Source organism: Ranitomeya imitator, chromosome 6 (genome assembly GCF_032444005.1).
Source record: "Ranitomeya imitator isolate aRanImi1 chromosome 6, aRanImi1.pri, whole genome shotgun sequence".
Taxonomy (NCBI): domain Eukaryota; kingdom Metazoa; phylum Chordata; class Amphibia; order Anura; family Dendrobatidae; genus Ranitomeya; species Ranitomeya imitator.
In genome coordinates this window covers 196,333,411-196,354,022 of record NC_091287.1, presented here as the reverse complement: position 1 = coordinate 196,354,022, position 20,612 = coordinate 196,333,411, and the positions used below count along the sequence as shown (strand labels likewise).

Genomic DNA, 20,612 nt, shown 5'->3' with positions numbered 1-20,612 from the left:
CCTCATGCAGGACCGGATTGTATGAAAGTACGGCTGCCGAAGGTTCCTCACCTCTCACCGAAGGGCTAGGACCTTGTCCTGGGGCAGGATCGAGAGGGCTTGAGAGGTGTCGAAAATCATCCCCAGAAATTAGATTCTCCGGGATGGTACCAGGGAAGACTTCTTTTAGATTCACCAGCCAGCCTAAATAAGAGTGTCTAGAGAAATGCTGACACTCTCCTCGCAGGCCTGAAAGGTCAGCCCTTTGATGAGAAGATCGTCTAGATATGGCAAGACTACTATGCCTCGGGAGTGCAGAATGGACACCACAGTTGACATGACCTTTGCGAACACCCTGGCGGCGGAGGCCAGCCCGAAGGGTAAAGCCATGAACTGGAAGTGTAAGTTATTTATGGCAAACCGGAGAAATCTTTGATGGGCAGAAAAAACGGGAACATGCAGGTAGGCGTCCTGAATGTCTATCGAAGCCAAGAACTCCTCCTTTTCCATAGACACAATAACTGACCGGAGAGATTCCATCCGAAAATGACAGATTTTGACAAATCTGTTTAAGTTTTTCAGGTCTAGAATGGGCCTTACTGATCCGTCCTTTTTGGGTACTACAAACAGGTTGGAGTTAAACCCCTGAAATCTCTCCTCCCTCGGAACAGGAGTGATGACCCCGCGAAGACGAAGGGATTCTATAGAGTTGAACAGGGCTTGCCGACGGGATTCGGACCTAGGAAGGCGGGATGGGAAGAACTGGTGCGGAGGTTGGCAAACCAGCTCTATCTTGTACCCTAAGGACACGAGCTCTCTCACCCACTTGAATTGAATGAAGCCAGCCCTGGTGAAACAAAAGCAGGCGCCCGCCTACTCTGTCGGCGGCAACCCGAGGATGCCTCCAGTCACTTGTCTGAAAACGTTTGGGACCTAGACCCCTTGGATCTTGGCGGCTGGGAACATATTCTTCCCCCCGGGTTGGCTCTATAGGGGATTCGATTGTCTCGGTCCAGATTGGGTCGAACCTGCGCGGCAGAACCTGACACTGGGGTCCATCTGGCATTGCGAAAAGGTTTGAAACGGGCCTGAAATTGACGACGAAATGGCTGTCTAGACCTCTGCTGTGGAAGAAAGTTACTTTTCCCTTTTGTGGTATCAGCAATAAGCTTTCTCCCCGAACAAGCGACCCCCCTGATACGGGAGGGTTGTAAGAAATTTTTTAGAGGTAGAGTCTGCCCGCCATGTTATTATCCAGAGAGCCCTTCTTACGGCAATTGCATTTGCTGCTGCAGAGGCAGCACAATCTGCTGCATCTAAGGATGCATTAATCAGATAGCTCCCAGCAAGGGTTATCTGACTTGATATTTCTGTCAATTCCGTTGGCAAGTCTCTCTCTTGGAGAGCCCTTGTCAAGGATTCTGACCAAGACATCATGGCCTTAGCGAGCCAAGTTGCCGCAAAAGAGGGAAAAAGGGCTGAACTCAAAGATTCAAAAACTGAATGAGCCAAACTTTCTATAAGACGATCCGTGGGATCCTTAATAGAAGAGCCGTTGGGAAGGGATAAGAGTATTAGAGGCTAAGCGAGACACCGGCAGATCTACAGAGGGAGATTCCGCCATTTATTACGTAGCTCAGGAGAAAAAGGGTATCTTGCCTTCAAGGCTTTCTGCCCTGAAAAACGTTTGTCCGGGTGAACCCGGTTTCGCTGGACCAGGTCCTCGAACTCGGGGTGAGAGGAAAAAACCTTATGGGATAGTCTGGCCCGCTTAAAAGAAACTTTGTGATCCGAGGGTAAAACGGGTTCATCATCTATTCCCAGGGTCTGATTGACAGCCTCAATCAGGCTATCTACTGACACCCAGGAGTCTCAAAATTAAGGGACCCCTCTGACTCGGTCTGACCAGAGTTCTCCACTTTCTGCCGGGGAAGGCGAGCGAGAGACAGAATTCCAGGATGCTGATGCACCTGATGGCCCAGGAGACACTGAGATTTCGCTTCTCCCGCGTCTGCCTAGTGCAAGCGCGGCCCCTGCAGGCCGGAGGCCCTTGAGAATCTAAAGCTTGCTCCAAGACAGATGAATTGCTGTCCCTGACTCCAGCTGGGGTCTGAAGGGACTCGATTGACTTAGTTAGGGAAGCCATGGATTGCGATAATGACGTGACCCATTCTGATGGAACCATCCCAGTGTCTGCCTGAGAAGCAGGAGTAACCGCCAGGGAGATTGATGGGAAGCTAGCATGGGGGGCTCCTGAGCGCATTCGGAGTCACAGGCCTCACAGAGACGATTGTGTAGCCTGTCGTTCTGCCTTCTCGCATGCCCAGAGCAAACGGTATATAGAACCGTGTGAGTTTTGGTCCTTCTAGACATAGTGATCCGTAAAAAATACTCTACCCAGGGCCTTAGACTGGGAAAAAAATAATGCTTCTGCTGTCAGTCTGGAGGGAGAAGCAATTACCTCAGTCCTGTGTCCCCCGCATACAGTGACCGAGCACCAAAGTGTGAGTGAAAGCGCCATCTTTATTCTTAGCTGCCTTCAGGGGGCGGAACCGCTTGGATTTCCTTACCTCTAAGCCGCCCCGAGTCCTGCAGCGCTGATGCGGCCTGAAGCAGGCCGAAGCCAGGGCCTCGATTTTCCCCAGCGAGGAGAGGAGGGGGAAGACCGGAAGAAGACGCGCCGGGGGGGCAGAGCCTCGCAGCACCGCTGAGCAGGATGGAAGGCGACCCAAATGTGTTCGCAGAACGCCGGGCCGGAGCTTGGACTCTCTGGAAAGGCAGCACGCCGGCCGTCCTCCGCTGCAACGCTGACAAGCGCTGGAGGAACCGCAGCACACACAGAGGTTTAGGAAAAACTGTGGCCAGTTATTACCCCGGCGCGGGGATGCCTGTCTTAAAGGTAAATGCTGTCAGGAGCCCCCCATTTTTTAGTCTCCCTGCCTTAGCTAACTGAGCCCTTCTCCGGCGGGGGAAGAGGATGATGCAGGACGGTGCAGGAACCCAAAAAGTCCATTACCGCCGTGGGATAAGGAGAGGGACCGTCCATCACCCCTCTATCACCGCAGCCCAAAGCATAGGTGTAGAAAAACGGGGGGGACACACGGACATCTGAGGGCACCTGTACAGCCTATGGTCTGAATACCTCAGGCTGGTCAGGGCCAAGTCCAGCGTGTAATCCCACGTCACGGGAAAGAATACGTGGAGGTACTCGCACAAGCTCGCCCGTTGCTGGTTTGGGGAGATCGGACCCTCAAAAGGGTCCGTCGCCCCTCTCAATCCATTGTAGAAATGAAACAAGAGTCCAAAGGATCCGGGACCCAGAGGTGTGCCTCCTTCAGACACTAAGCATGAACTGGATTCTCTGGTAGCCAGTGTCAGGATGTATACGACAGAGGAGGAGCTAAACTTTTTTTATGTTTACATAGTATCAGCCTCCTGGCGGCAGAAGCATACACCCACTGTCCTGTGTCCCCCAATGAGGCGAAGGAGAAACGTCATTTCACTGCACAACGACGGAAACCAGAAAACGCAAGTGTGAAAGTAGCCTTATTTAGTTAATGATTTGTTCTACTCTGGGGAAAAGTCTAGTATATTGCGATTTTTGCCAAATTACTTACTGACAGTACTACTCTTTTTAGTCTATTTATGCCATATACCTATGCACGCTGGGGTTTTTTTGTATTTTATAGAGAGTATTTTTAAATTTTATACAAAGGTTTTGATAAAACTTGAGTTCGAAGGATACAATAAAAATACAATTCCATGTCCCTAAAATTCAATAAACAGCACACAATATCACTTATAGGTAACTTTCCTAAATATCTTCAAGATCACAACTTGTTTTTTTCACACTAATTACCCTTTCTTGATTTTTTTCCTTTCTTGTAAAGGATCATGTACGGTGTATGGAAAATGCTTCATAAAATGATGCTTGAAATCTTTAAGATAATTCTTTCTAAGCCAGTCATCCTGTGGAAGAAAACACATGCAAATGTAAGTGAACAATGAATTACTGCACAAGTTGCAGAAGAAAAATAACTGAATTCTTTCTGTGTACAATAAACAGGCAAACAAAAGTGTACCACATCTAATTCACTGCATTCACACATCCATGTGACAACTTTATGCTCTCCGATATTTTCTTGAACAACACACAGACTTACAGCCATGAAAATTCTGGATCCAAGTGTGAGCACAATCTATACTGAACCATGTTTTTGGGTCAGAACTGGACATTAAAAAGGGGGTTTCCCCACTAACAAAAGTTCATTTTAACCCCATATCGACCGCCGATAAACCTTTTCAAGGCAGCAATAAAGGGTACTTAAACCACAGCGCCGCTTTTTAACGGCGCTGTTGAAAAAGTGTATAGCACCCGCCAGAGTCGGAATTTCTCCGGGGTCTCAGCTAAGGGGATAGCTGAGACACCAGAGAACATGATTCAGGTCGGTTTTTACCGACCCCGATGTTGCAATCGGTGACCGCAAAAAAAAGAAAGTCCATTCTTCCATTTCATTTCACTCTCCTCTGATGTGATCGCAGGAGAGAGAGAAATGGGGTCCCCTGATCCCTCCCAATACGTCCGTTGTCCCTGGATCCTTCAGCATCCCCCCCATTAAGTCATCCGGGCAGCCCGCCGTCTATTTCCGGGATAAAATGGTGGGTGAATGCATGGTACGCCCACCAAAATCTGCCGGCCGACACCCTGCAAGAATAGGAATATTTTCCTATTGGTTCATTTTGATCACTGTGATATACACTATCACAGTGATCAAAATAAAAAATAATAGTAAATAAAAGCCCTTTTAAAAAAATACATATTTCCATTTTTCCATTAACCCCTTTACCCCCAAGGGTGGTTTCCATGTCAATTACCAGGCCAATTTTTACAATTCTGACCACTGTCCCTTTATGAGGTTATAACTCTGGAAAACTTCAAAGTATCCCAGTGATTCTGACATTGTTTTCTCGTGACATATTGTACTTCATGGTAGTGTTAAAAAAATTTGGATATTACCTGCGTTTAATTGTGAAAAAAAACTGAAGTTTGGCGAAAATTTAGAAAAATTGATATGTCACACAAAATAATTAATAAGTAACATTTCCCACATGTCTACTTTACATCAGCACAATTTTGGAACCAAAATTTTTTTTGTTAGGGAGTTATAAGGGTTAAAAATTGACCAGCAATTTCTCATTTTTACAACACCATTTTTTTGTTGGGGACCACATCTCATTTGAAGTCATTTTGAGGGGTCTATATGATAGAAAATACCCAAGTGTGACACCATTCTAAAAACTGCACCCCTCAAGGTGCTCAAAACCACATTCAAGAACTTTATTAACCCGTCAGCTATTTCACAGGAATTTTTGGAATGTTTAAATAAAAATGAACATTTATCTTTTTTTCACAAAAAATTTACTTCAGCTCCAATTTGTTTTATTTTACCAAGGGTAACAGGAGAAAATGGACCCCAAAAGTTGTTGTACAATTTGTCCTGAGAACGCTGATACCCCATATGTGGGGGTAAACCACTGTTTGGGCGCATGACAGAGCTCGGAAGCGAAGGAGGGCAATTTGACTTTTCAATGCAAAATTGACAGGAATTGAGATGGGACGTCATGTTGCGTTTGGAGAGCCACTGATGTGCCTAAACATTGAAACCCCTCACAAGTGACACCATTTTGGAAAGTAGACCCCCTAAGGAACATATCTAGATGTGTGGGGAGCACTTTGACCCACCAAATGCTTCACAGAAGTTTATAATGCAGAACCGTAAAAATAAAAAATCATTTTTTCACAAAAATTATCTTTTCGCCCCCAATTTTTTATTTTCCCAAGAGTAAGAGAAGAAATTGGACCCCAAAAGTTGTTGTACAATTTGTCCTGAGTACGCCGATACCCCATATGTGGGGGTAAACCACTGTTGGGCGCATGGGAGAGCTCGGAAGGGAAGGAGCGCCGGTTGACTTTTCAATGCAAAATTGACAGGAATTGAGATAGGACGCCATGTTGCGTTTGGAGAGCCACTGATTGATAATTGAAACCTCCCACAAGTGACACCATTTTGGAAAGTAGACCCCCTAAGGAACTTATCTAGATGTGTGGTGAGCACTTTGACCCACCAAGGGCTTCACAGAAGTTTATAATGCAGAGCCATAAAAATAAAACAAAAATTTTTTCCCATAAAAATTATTTTTTAGCCTCCAGTTTTGTATTGTTCCAAGGGTAACAGGAGAAATTGGACCCTAAATGTTGTTGTCCAATTTGTCCGGAGTACGCGAATACCCGATATGTGGGGGGGAACCACCGTTTAAGCGCATGGCAGAGCTCGGAAGGGAAGGAGCATCATTTGGAATGCAGACTTAGATGGATTGGTCTGCAGGCGTCACATTGCGTTTGCAGAGCCCCTAATGTACCTAAACAGTAGAAACCCCCCCCCCCCACACAAGTGACCCCATATTGGAAACTAGACCCCCCCCCCAAGGAACTTATCTAGATGTGTTGTGAGAACTTTGAGCCCCCAAGTGTTTCACTACAGTTTATAACGCAGAGCCGTGAAAATTAAAAATCTTTTTTATTTCCCCACAAAAATTATTTTTTAGCCCCCAGTTTTGTATTTTCCCAAGGGTAACAGGAGAAATTGGACCCCAAAAGTTGTTGTCCAATTTGTCCTGAGTACGCCGATACCCCATATGTTGGGGTAAACCCCTGTTTGGACACACGGGAGAGCTCTGAGGGAAGGAGCACTGTTTTACTTTTTCAACGCAGAATTGGCTGGAATTGAGATCGGACGCCATGTAGCATTTGGAGAGCCCCTGATGTGCCTAAACAGTGGAAACCCCCCAATTATAACTGAAACCCTAATCTAAACACACCCCTAACCCTAGTCCCAACGGTAACCCTAACCACACAATTTTTTCCTAACTAAGGGGGTGATGAAGGGGGGTTTGATTAACTTTTATAGCGGGTTATTTAGCGAATTTTTATGATTGGCAGCCGACACACACTGAAAGATGCTTTTTATTGCAAAAAATATTTTTTGCGTTACCACATTTTGAGAGCTATAATTTTTCCATATTTGAGTCCACAGAGTCATGTGAGGTCTTGTTCTTGGCGGGACAAGTTGACGTTTTTATTGGTAACATTTTCGGGTACGTGATGTTTTTTGATCGCTTTTTATTCCGATTTTTGTGAGGCAGAATGATAAAAAAAAAAAAAAAAACAGCTATTCATGAATTTTTTTTTGGGGGGGGGGGAGGGGGGGGTTGCCGGGGGTTAATGTGCCGGGGGCAGTCCGTGACCGCTCCTGGCACATAGTGCCGGATGTCAGCTGCGATAGGCAGCTGACACCCGGCCGCGATCGGCTGCGCTCCCCCCCCCCCTCCCCTTAGCGCGGCCGATCGCCATGACGTACTATCCCGACGAGGGTCAGATGGTGACCTGGGCCTATCTGACCCTCGTCGGGATAGTACGTCAAAGGTCAGAAAGGGGTTAAGGTTAGAGTTGGGCTAAAGTGAGTTAGGGTTAGGAGTGTGTTGAGGTTAGGGTTGGAGTTAGAATTGGGGGGTTTCAACTGTTTAGGTACATCAGGTGGTCTCTAGTGATGAGCGAGTGTACTCGTTGCTCGGGTTTTCCAGAGCAAGCTCAGGTGGTCTCCGAGTATTTGTAACTGCTCGGAGATTTAGTTTTCATCGCTGCAGTTGAATGATTTACAGCTACTAGACAGCTTGATTACATGTGGGGATTCCCTAGCAACCAGGCAACCCCCATATGTATTCAGCCTGGCTAATAGCTGTAAATCATTCAGCTGGCGCGAAGAAAACTAAATCTACAAGCAGTTACAAATACTCAGAGACCACCCGAGCAACGAGTATACTCGCTCATCACTCGCTCTCCAAACACGACACGGCACCATCATTGATTCCAACCAATTTTGAGTTCAAAAAGTCAAACGGTGCTCCCTCCCTTCTGAGCCCTGACATGCACCCAAACAGTGGCTTTTCCCCACATATGGGGTATCGGAATACTGAGCAGAAATTGCACAACAAATTTTGTGGACCATTTTCTGCTGATACCCTTGTCAAAACAAAAAAAAAATAGTTCCAAAGTAATTTTTTTGTGAAAAAAGTAAAATGTTGATTATTTTCCCTCCACATTGCTTTAGTTCTTGTGAAGCACCTGAAGGGTTAATAAACTTCTTGAATGTGGTTTTCCGCACCTTGAGGGGGGGGGTGCAGTTTTTAAAATGGTGTCACTTTGGGGTATTTTCAGCTATATTGACCCCTCAAAGTCACTTCAAATGTGAGGTGGTCCCTAAAAAAAAAAAAAAAATTTTTTCTATAATTTGCTGGAAAAACTCAAAATCGCTGGTCAACTTTTAACCCTTATATTGTCTTAATAAAAAAAAAATGATTTCCAAAATTGTGCTGATGTAAAGTAGACATGTTGGAAATGTTATTTATTAACTATTTTGTATGACACCACTCTCTGATTTATGGGCATACAAATTCAAAGAATGAAAATTGTGAAATTTTCAACATTTTCCCCATATTTTCGTATTTTTCATAAATAAACGCAAGTCATATCGAAGAAATTTTACCACTAACATGACGTAAAATATGTCACGAAAAATCTCAGAATCTGTGGGATCCATTTAAGCGTTCCAGAGTTATAACCACAAAGTGACAGTGGCAGAATTGTAAAAATTGGCTTGGTCATTAAGCGGCAAATTGGCTCTGTCACTAAGGAGTTAATCAAATTTTTAAATAATAACTTCCAGAATTGGATGTATTTAAACCCCTTAGTAACTGGGCCAAATTTTTTAAATCTGACCAGTGTCACTTTATGTAGCAATAAGGCTACTTTCACACATCAGGCTTTTTGTTTCAGGCACAATCTGGCAATTTTTGGAAAAAAAAGAATCCGTTTTTTTTTCACCCCGGGTCAGTTTTTTTTCCCCATAGAGTTGTATTAGCGCTGGATTGTGCCTGATGGCCAGACGTTTCATTTTTTTCCAGATCCGTCCAAATAGTCGTTTCCGGCGAACGGAGAAAACGTCCACTGCATTGTTTTTTTGTCCGGCGGAAAAAAACGCACAGTGACGGAATCGGCCAAAAATAATAATAATAATCTTTATTTTTATATAGCGCTAACAAATTCTGCAGCGCTTTACAGTTTTGCACACATAATCATCGCTGTCCCTGTTGGGGCTCACAATCTAAATTCCCTATCAGTATGTCTTTGGAATGTGGGAAGAAACCGGGAGGAAACCCATGCAAACACGGAGCGAACATACAAACTCTTTGCAAATGTTATCCGTGGTGGGGTTTGAACCCAGGACTCCAGCTCTGCAAGGCTGCTGTGTTATCCACTGCGCCACCGTGCTGCCCAAAAACACGTGAAACGAAGGTGTGAAACAATGAATCCAGCACCCGTATCCGGTTTTCAAAGCATTTTCCATACAAATCATGCAGATTCTCTCTCTCTCTCTGAAACAGTAAGTCAAAAATCCATGCGCATTAAAGAGGGACAGATCCAGCTAAATAACGAATCCGGTGTATCAGTTTTTCACAATTTGCGCCGGATCTGGTTTTTTTACAAATTGGCTGGATTTAGCCTGAAAACAAAAAACTGATGTGTGAAACTAGCCTAACTCTGGAACACTTCAACAAATCCCAAAGATTATGAGATTATTTTTTCGTGGAACGTTATACTTTATGATTATGGTAAATTTAGGTCAATATGTTTGGGTTTATTTATAAAAATAACCGAAATTTGACAAAAAAGTTTATAAAAAAAAAATAGCAATTTTCAAAATATGAAGGATTATCCCTTTAATCCAGACAGTCATACCACAGAAAAACATGTCTGCTTTAAATCAGCCCCATTTGTAAAATGTTATTTTATTCTGTTAGCATTTTAGGAGGTTTAAAAATGTAGCAGCAATTTTTCATGGAAATTTACAAAAGTGATACCATTTAAAAACCGCACCCCTGACATACTGAAAATTGCTGTCAGGTAGTAACCCTTTAGGTGATTGTCAGGAACTAATAGAAAGTGGTATGACCGGAATGAAAAAGTGTAGTTTTACCACCTAAATGTCACTAAATGTCACTAACTTTTGAACAGGTCACTGTAGCCAGCAGGCTCAAAAAGCCGCTATTTGGCCGTGAACTGCCACGGCAAACATCAGGACCACACAATCATGATCTCAGAGTGTCAATAGGAATAAAGAGGGAGCCCCACACTGTTAACCATTTATATGATATAGTCATTATTGACAACAGCATCTAAGGGGTTTAACAGATATGGATGGTGCCAACACTGATCGTGGCCAATGCAGCAAGTTGTAAGCTATAGTGCACCGCTGACGGCTGCTGGATTGTCACCTGTATAGGGATGCTAGTATCTTGTATCTCAGGTCAGTAAAAAGACGTACTGACAGTCATTAACCCCTTCCCGACACCACGTAGGCGTCATGAAAGTTTGGTGCCAATCCGACCTGTGACGCCCATGTGGGGTCATGGCAGGATCACGCTCCTGCAGGTCGAGTGAAAGGGTTAATTCAAATATCACCCGCCCTGCAGGTACAGGAGGAGTTGTACTTGAGCCCGAAAAGGGGGGGGATGGAGGTGGCTTTGCCCCCCACCCCATGGCTACGATTGCTCTGATTGACTGTTTCACTTTAAACAACCAATCAGAGCAATCGTAATATTTCACCAATAAAAATTGGTGAAATATTACAATCCAGCCATAGCCGATGCTGCAATTTCATCGGCCATGGCTGGAGACCGTGATCTACCCCCGCCAGCGACTGGCTGCGGCAATCTGTCGCCGCCGTCACTTTCCTCCCCTCCGTCCTGTCCTCCGCTGCCCTCCTCTCCCCTCTCGTACCTCCCAAGTCCCGGTGTCCCTCCCAGGGTCCATCCACCTTCAGTGATGGGCGCCGCCATCTTCCAAAATGGCAGGTGCATGCGCAGTGCGTCCGCCGAATCTGCCGGCCGATTCATTCCAGGTACATTTTGATCACTGTGATAGAACCTATCACAGTGATCAAAATAAAAAATAAAAAAATAGTACATAACCACCCCCCCTTTATCAACCCCATAGGTGGGAAAATAATGAAAAAGAAAATATATTTTTATTTTTCCACTAGGGTTAGAATAAGGCCGGAGTCACACTCAGCGTAGGGAAATACGGTCCGTATTTTACATGCGTAATACGCAGAAATTATCCCAAAACAGTGATCCGTATGTCATCCGTAGGCAGGGTGTGGAAGCATATTTTATGCATGTCATCCTCCGTCTGTAATCCGTATTTTTCTCGCCCCCATTGACTTCCATTGGCGGATTTTGTGCGCAATACGCTGACAAACGCAGCATGCTGCGATTTTCTGCGCCCGTAAAATACGGCCGAGAAATATACGGCAGATAGGAACTGCCCCATAGAGAATCATTGGTCCGTGTGCAATGCATAGTTTTTGCGCCTCATACGACCGTAAAACTCGATAGTGTGATGCCGGCCTTAGGGTTAGGGTTGCAATTAGGGTTAGGGTTAGAATCAGGATTGCAATTAAGGTTAGAATTAGGGTTATAGTTAGAATTAGGTTTAAAATTAGGCTATGTACATACGGTGCGGACTTGGCTGCGGATCCGCAGCGGAATGGCTGCTGCGTATTCGTAGCAGCTTTCCATCACGTTCCATCATGTAAACCTATGGAAAACCAAATCCGCTGTGCCCATGGTGCAGAAAATACAGCACGGGCAGATGTAGGCTCTTCTAGAGAACTGAAACAACAATTTCTTTCTACTCCACGGAACGGTACTTTCCCGTGTCTAAATTGCCTACAATGCTCTAACATTTCTAAAGGTGATTCTTTCACGCATCCAAGATCAGGACGGAGATATCCAATTCAGGGTCATTATACTTGTGACTATACATATGTCGTCTACCTTATTAAATGCCCTTGCGGTCTCGGATATGTTGGTGAGACTACCCAACATATCCAGGACCGTATCTCCCAACATAAATCCACAATACGTTGTGGACGTACCTTACTGCCTATTCCTGCTCACTTTTTAGAATATAAACACCAGGTCGCCCAGTTGAGATATCAAATCATTGATCATGTGCCTATTATGAGAAGGGGTGGAGACCGTATTAAAAAAGTGAAGGAACGCGAAGCGTTCTGGATATATTCTTTACAGACTTTATCTCCCTTGGGTTTAAATAGGGATTATGAGATTTCACATTAATTATCCCTTTATACAATAGAGTCCTTATATTTATGCTTGCATGGTCTTTGCTTTAAGGTTGCCATTTCTCTAGATCCCCTTTCATATTGTTATATGTATAATGGTTTATGTGTTCTTTTTTGTTGCCATGTCCGTTTCTTCCATAGGGCTGCTCTTAATTGTCTCTTTTCCTTTCCCACTTGTCTTATCCTTTTGTTTCACTTTATTGCTTTCATTTACCATTACTCACCATTTTTTACCTTGCAGCATGCAGGCGCAGAGAGCAAATGAATTTCTTCATCAGACCATCCGAACACTTGCGCACTGTCACAAAGCCAGCACTCCGCAACAATCCACAATGTACGACTCACGCGTGCGCAGACAGCAGATGAACTTCTCTACAGACTATTCAGACGCGTGCGCACTATCACTGGGCCAGCACTCTGTAAAATCAATAGCGTCCGACTCACGCGTGTGCACTGTCCACCGCGTCCTGAACTCATAACCCGGAAGTCTTTGGCTCCAGCACAGGCACGGTACTCTCATAAAGCGCGCGCTCAGTCTTTCCCTTCACTTTCACTTTGGAACGTGGCGAGGCTCCATGTCCCGGATTTCACTTGGCTCTTTCAGCCCTTACAGCCCTGCAGGCTCTGCCGGTCCGACATTTATTCTCAGGTAGCTCACACTTACCAATTAATTTGCGATTGGTCAGCCATACTTATTTGGTGTTATATACCGTATACACTTTTTTCATAGTGGGATGCCGTTTTATCTCCCCATAGAGCGACCTATGTATTAGTAAAGTATATACATATTTTTTTCCCCTTTATCCTACACTTATGTTTCTAGCTTACAACCTCAGAGTGGTCTTCCTTCTCTTGGGTTCTGATCTCTTCCTCCTCTTAGCTGTAGCTATGAATGGTATATTCTCTTTGATGTATTCCTATTTAAAAATTCTTGTCAATATACTTCTTTCGACCTGGATGGTCCATTTTTTTCCTTTTTCCCCTTTTTTTTCTCTACTCTATTTTTTTTCCCTTTTTTTGCCACATTCTATGTTATAATGGATATCTTGTTTTTTCTGTATATTTCAGAAACACAGATATAACTTGAGAAAGGCGTAATTAGCCGAAACGTTGTAAAAATTGTCTGTGAACAAACCATCATGTCTGCATTATCTGTGGCATCATATGAATTTTGCGGAGTATGAAAATCATTGATTATGAATAAAACAATTATATGAAATATTATTTGAGTGCCGGAGTTCATCGCTATAGACTGTTCATATTTCTCCAGAGCACCGATACTTACTGTGAGTACCCCATAAGTATGTGTATGTATATGTATGCATAAATATACATGTGTGTATAAATATACATGTGTGTATACATATATACACATGTATGGCTTCCTGAAGGCTTTGCACCCGCAGATAAGTTAGAACGTTGTGCTGTTCCTTTTTTTCTCTCTCTCTCATATATATATATATATACACACACAGAGAGAGAGAGAGAGAGAGAGAGAGAGAGAGAAAAAAAAAAAGGAACAGCACAACGTTTTAACTTATCTGCGGGTGCAAAGCCTTCAGGAAGCCCGTCCACCGGCTAACCTCAGTCCATAGATTCAAACAAAAAACAGGCAGCACTCCATAATCTTGAGTGTCTTGTGCAGAGTTTATTCAGACCCACATGTCTTAATCACGACGTTTCGGCTCAAACTGAGCCTTTCTCAAGCAGTGAGTGAACCATTTGTGTGCATATAAATACATTCTAAGCCATAACCGGCCCTAATGATAAAGTGGAGAAAGATATGAGTAAGCTTCGGGGAGAGCTAGAAGAAACAAAAAGGAAAAAATGGATAAGAGATACAGGAGACTATGAGACCGGATATATATATACGTGGCAAACTGATAACTCTAAAGCTACCTGGAAGAAAAGAGGTCATAGGAATGTGAATGGCAGTTATATATCTAATTTACATGACATGAACTATGAGTTTGTTCCTTTCAGATCCAACCAAAACCCCAGCAGAAGGAAAAGAAGAGGGGGTAGGCGCCAGCATCGGCGGCAAAAAGAAAATAGAAAAAGGCAAGACGCAGAGAACACCGAATCTACGGAAGACAGAACAGAACTAGTGGTAAACATTTCCCATAAAGCACTCACTGGGGCACAAGTATCTGTATTGAGCAAGGGGTTGAACTTTAGTCCATGTACACATACCAATTTGTTTCAGTTACAAATAGACCTAGAACGCTTCCTTAGACAAATTAAGTTGAGGGAATGGTTCGAGGGAAAGAAAGATACACCAAGTGAGAAAATTAGTGAGTTTGATCTTAAAATGGTTGAATTAAAAAACAAAAAGTCGATTCATCCCACCAACAAGCTCAGCAGCTATTAAAGCATTTGAGGAAGCCGTAAAAACTGATATAGAGCAACTTAAAGATAAGGGTGTTAAAGGGTATAGACGTCCGAACATTACTAGGGAAGAAATGGAAGCATTGCAGGAGCTTGTCCATGACGGCGACATCATCATCAAACCCGCTGATAAAGGGGGTGCGGTCGCTGTCATGGACAAGCAAGCCTATGTTAGAGCAGTCATGAGACAGCTGAGTGATGAACATGTATATGGTAAACTAGAGAGGGATCCTAAATTCAGTATACAGGAAGAGATAAAAAAAATGGCTAGAAGGAGCACTACACGCATGTATTATAGACCAAGAATTATACAACTACCTATGGGAAGAGAATCCACGCACTCCGGTGCTATACATTACACCAAAAACAAAAAACCTTGGCCGACCCTCCGGGGCGACCTACAGTTTCAGGGGTAGGCTCTGTCTTCAACAAAATGGGTATATTCCTAGATAAAATACTGAACCCTATTACAAGAAAATGTAAATCTGATATAAAAGACACTACAGACTTCCTAAAGAAAATAGAATCTGTACGGCTGGAGAATAGAGTGTTACTTGCATCATTTGATGTGGTTTCACTCTATACCTCCATAAATCATGACAGAGGCTTAAAAGCCATTGATAAAATGCTGGATGTTAGGCAATATACACCTGAAGGTAAGAGCTTCTTGCTGGGGATATTGGAGATAATATTGAGACGTAACTATTTTATGTTTGGAGACGCGTTTTACACGCAAAAACAGGGAACGGCTATGGGGGCCAATATGGCCCCCTCATACGCTAACCTGGTTATGGAAGTCCTGGAGGAGGACCTCGTCTATGTGTCCCACCACTTCCGGCATGTGCTGGAGTGGTGGAGGTACATAGAGGATGTCTTCCTCCTGTGGACAGGTACAGAAGGAGAACTGGATGAATTCCATACATATCTCAATACGGTGGACCAGACAATTAAATTTACTGTAGTAAAATCTTGGACTGAAGTTCAATTTCTAGATGTACTGGTGGAGCAAAAAAATGATCAACTCATCACGACATTGTATGTGAAAAACACAGATAGGAACAATTTGCTCCTATATGATAGTCAACACACTTGCTCAATGAAAAGATCAATCCCCCTCAGCCAACTACTTAAGGTACCGTCACACTTAGCGACGCTGCAGCGATACCGACAACGATCCGGATCGCTGCAGCGTCGCTGTTTGGTCGCTGGAGAGCTGTCACACAGACCGCTCTCCAGCGACCAACGATCCCGAGGTCCCCGGTAACCAGGGTAAACATCGGGTAACTAAGCGCAGGGCCGCGCTTAGTAACCCGATGTTTACCCTGGTTACCATCGTAAAAAACAAACAGTACATACTTACATTCAGCTGTCTGTCCCTTGCCGTCTGTTTGCTGCACTGAATGCTGGCCGCAAAGTGAAAGCAGAGCACAGCCACAGCGGTGAGTCACCGCTGTGTGACTCACCGCTGTGCTGTGCTTTCACTTTCACTTTGCGGCCAGCATTCAGTGCAGCAAACAGACGGCAAGGGACAGACAGCTGAATGTAAGTATGTACTGTTTGTTTTTTACGATGGTAACCAGGGTAAACATCGGGTTACTAAGCGCGGCCCTGCGCTTAGTTACCCGATGTTTACCCTGGTTACCAGTGAAGACATCGCTGAATCGGTGTCACACACGCCGATTCAGCGATGTCTGCGGGGAGTCCAGCGACGAAATAAAGTTCTGGACTTTCTTCCCCGACCAGCGACAGCACAGCAGGGGCCTGATCGCTGCTGCCTGTCACACTGGACGATATCGCTAGCGAGGACGCTGCAACGTCACGGATCGCTAGCGATATCGTCTAGTGTGACGGTACCTTTAGAGTTAGGCGCATAGTGAAGGAAGAGGATACAGCCGACAGAACAATAGACCAGTTAATTAAGAAATTTTTGAATAGAGGATACCCTAAGAGATTATTAGAAGAAACAAAAAATAAGGTTATGGAAAGAGATCGATTGCAACTAATTCGTGGTGAACCATGTGGTAGACATAGGAGAATTCAGAACAGGGTTCCTTTTGTCTCTACATATACTGAAGAAAGTAGGGAAATATCTAACATCATCAAAAAACACTGGACTATGTTAGGGAGAGCCATTAAAAACTAACAGTAATACTAAAATAAATACAGGATAACAAGTTATACCTTATCGGTACAAAAAACCGATTTACCTGCTACCGAAAAACAAGTAAAGAGAGTAGGAAGATGAGATATAACTACCTTAGAGGGCAGTCCAAAGGGAATATAGCTATCTTCAGTGTATGGAGCTCCAGTCACCCAGAGGAAATAAGGTACAGCCGATGTCCGATGATAGCTGCGCATACACTGCTTCCCAGAGTCATGCGACGTCTTCCAATATAGTCCTTCCACTTGCGGCGTCAGGAAAAAGGATGAAGTGAGGTCTAATCCACGAGTTATCCTAGTAGTCCGGACTGCAGGCACTGCCCCGGCCGGTGGCAGAATCTGCCTGCATATACTGGACTTTGTCCACGCTGCTTGACTAAGCCGTTAGGTCAACTGAGTAGCAGGACCTAGTGTGACGTCACAGTCACGTGAGGGATCACGTGACCGGCTACAGGAAGAGCTTAGGGCCAAATCTAGTCCTACGCGTTTCGGAGATACGATCTCCTTCTTCAGGGATGGTCCTATGCGGGTATTGTGCTCTTATATAGTAAGCAGGGGACACACAGCCATATTAAGAGTTAAAAGCAAATAACTCTATTTCGCTATTTAGACCTCTTGGAATCAAAGTGTCCAGTTTGAAAATCATCTTCGTTTCTTCCCTCGACATTTGCTTAATAAAATCACCGCCTCTCCAGCATCTTTGTACTATTTTGAGACCAGTGAAGGTGGTACCCTCAATTAACCCTTCGTGACAAGTCAAAAAGTGTTTAGAAAGAGGATGACCAACACATTTCTTCTTTATGTTCCTAATATGCTCGTTAATCCTTGTGTGAAGGGCTCTTTTCGTTCTTCCTATATACACCTTCTCACAGGGACATGTGATAGCATATATAACCCCCTTAGTGTCGCAGGTAATAAAGTTATTAATTTTCCAGTTACTCGTCCCTTTTTCAAATAGTTGCTGTTTTTTACTTTTTAACATTCTACATGGTTTACATTTTAGGCATGGATAGAAGCCCTGAGGTGTGTTTGCAGATGGATTTATAGTTGGAAGAAGATTACGTGGAACTGTAGGAGCTATCTTGTTACCTAAATTGGGAGCTTTTTTAAAAATGAACAATGGTCGTTCTGGAAGTAGTTCACCAATCACCTTATCCTCTTTTAGAATGTCCCAGTGTTTATTCACGATGTTCTTAAGCAGATAGGTATTGGCATTATATTTCGTAATTATTGGGACTTGATCTAGCCAGCCCTTCTTATTGTTTTCTTCTTTTTCCTTTATTTGCAAACGACCAAATCTTGGTAGTTTTTTTACCTGATTTACAGCTAGGGACAAGGAATCGTGAGAGTAACCTCTCTTTATGAATTTATCCGTAATGGTTTTCGATTCCTGCATGAAGTCCTGCTCCCGGGAACAATTCCTATGTGCCCTAATCATCTGGCTTTTAGGTACATTCAGCAACCAATTTGGAAGGTGGCAGCTGTCCAAAGCAATATAATTATTGCCGTCAGTTGGTTTGTGGAAAGTTTTCGTATGAATACTACCCTCCTCAATAAAAATATTCAGATCTAAAAAATTAATCGAGACGGTACTGGTGGTTCCCGTAAAGCTCCATCGAATGATCCCCCTCCGCAAATGGATCCTTTTATACATACCACTCTCAGGGCTAAATCAAACTTTAATCCTATTCAGGAGTATTCAGAATCATTTGAAGCCTTTAAAGAATGTTATACGGGACATTAGAAAAATTCCCGATAAACGGTGCACAAGATTTAGAAACAATCTAACACATGGGGACCTACAGGCTATAAAACAATTTCAGGCAAACAAAGCTATCACTATTAGACCAGCAGACAAGGGGGGTGGTATTGTGATACTGAATACAGAGGATTATACAAAGGAATGCCTAAGGCTCCTAGGAGACCAAAAAACGTATAGTATCCTTCCTGGTGATCCATCAGATATATTCATCAATGAAATGAAAGGTTTAATTAAAAAAGGATATGATCAAGGGATTATTACGAAAAACGAGTTTGATTTTATTAATATTAATCATCCCAAGATAGCCCATTTTTATTATCTTCCGAAAATTCACAAAGACCCATTAAACCCCCCTGGAAGACCAATAATATCTGGGGTAGAATGTCTAACAGCTAATTTATCAAAATATATAGATTGTCACCTTCAAAAATTGGTTCCCCAACTTCCCTCTTACCTAAAGGACAGTACACACATTCTTAGAAAATTAGAAGATATAGAGTGGAAGGATGATTTTATTATGGGCACGCTTGATTTTACCTCGCTATATACGGTCATACAGCATGACAAAGGCTGTGAAGCGGTGGATTTCTTTTTAAATAAGCAAGGTTCACTTCCTAATAGTCAAATTCAATTTATTTTAGAATGTATACGTTTCATTTTATCCCATAACTATTTTAAATATAATACGCACTACTACTCCCAGCAATGGGGTACTGCCATGGGTACCAGATTCGCACCAAGCTATGCTAATCTCTATGTAGGTAAGTGGGAGTCTGATACCATCTATGGGGACTCCCCGTGGGGTGCGAATCTGGTACTCTGGCAAAGATTTATCGACGATATTGTTTTTATTTGGTCTGGTGGTCCCGATTCTTTGTCCGATTTTATCAGTAATTTAAATAAAAATTCATATTTTTTAAAATTTACGGGAACCACCAGTACCGTCTCGATTAATTTTTTAGATCTGAATATTTTTATTGAGGAGGGTAGTATTCATACGAAAACTTTCCACAAACCAACTGACGGCAATAATTATATTGCTTTGGACAGCTGCCACCTTCCAAATTGGTTGCTGAATGTACCTAAAAGCCAGATGATTAGGGCACATAGGAATTGTTCCCGGGAGCAGGACTTCATGCAGGAATCGAAAACCATTACGGATAAATTCATAAAGAGAGGTTACTCTCACGATTCCTTGTCCCTAGCTGTAAATCAGGTAAAAAAACTACCAAGATTTGGTCGTTTGCAAATAAAGGAAAAAGAAGAAAACAATAAGAAGGGCTGGCTAGATCAAGTCCCAATAATTACGAAATATAATGCCAATACCTATCTGCTTAAGAACATCGTGAATAAACACTGGGACATTCTAAAAGAGGATAAGGTGATTGGTGAACTACTTCCAGAACGACCATTGTTCATTTTTAAAAAAGCTCCCAATTTAGGTAACAAGATAGCTCCTACAGTTCCACGTAATCTTCTTCCAACTATAAATCCATCTGCAAACACACCTCAGGGCTTCTATCCATGCCTAAAATGTAAACCATGTAGAATGTTAAAAAGTAAAAAACAGCAACTATTTGAAAAAGGGACGAGTAACTGGAAAATTAATAACTTTATTACCTGCGACACTAAGGGGGTTATATATGCTATCACATGTCCCTGTGAGAAGGTGTATATAGGAAGAACGAAAAGAGCCCTTCACACAAGGATTAACGAGCATATTAGGAACATAAAGAAGAAATGTGTTGGTCATCCTCTTTCTAAACACTTTTTGACTTGTCACGAAGGGTTAATTGAGGGTACCACCTTCACTGGTCTCAAAATAGTACAAAGATGCTGGAGAGGCGGTGATTTTATTAAGCAAATGTCGAGGGAAGAAACGAAGATGATTTTCAAACTGGACACTTTGATTCCAAGAGGTCTAAATAGCGAAATAGAGTTATTTGCTTTTAACTCTTAATATGGCTGTGTGTCCCCTGCTTACTATATAAGAGCACAATACCCGCATAGGACCAACCCTGAAGAAGGAGATCGTATCTCCGAAACGCGTAGGACTAGAT

At 43.2% G+C, this 20,612-nt stretch overlaps 1 protein-coding gene across 1 annotated transcript in view; it reads right to left on the bottom strand.

Annotated features, from left to right (window-relative positions):
* TEX10 (testis expressed 10) overlaps positions 1-20,612 on the bottom strand; it is a 633,649-nt gene that overhangs the window by 494,104 nt on the left and 118,933 nt on the right. The window contains exon 4 of the mRNA XM_069730421.1: positions 3,839-3,948. Coding sequence (XP_069586522.1) covers positions 3,839-3,948 — 110 coding nt within the window. The remainder of the gene's footprint in view (positions 1-3,838; positions 3,949-20,612) is intronic.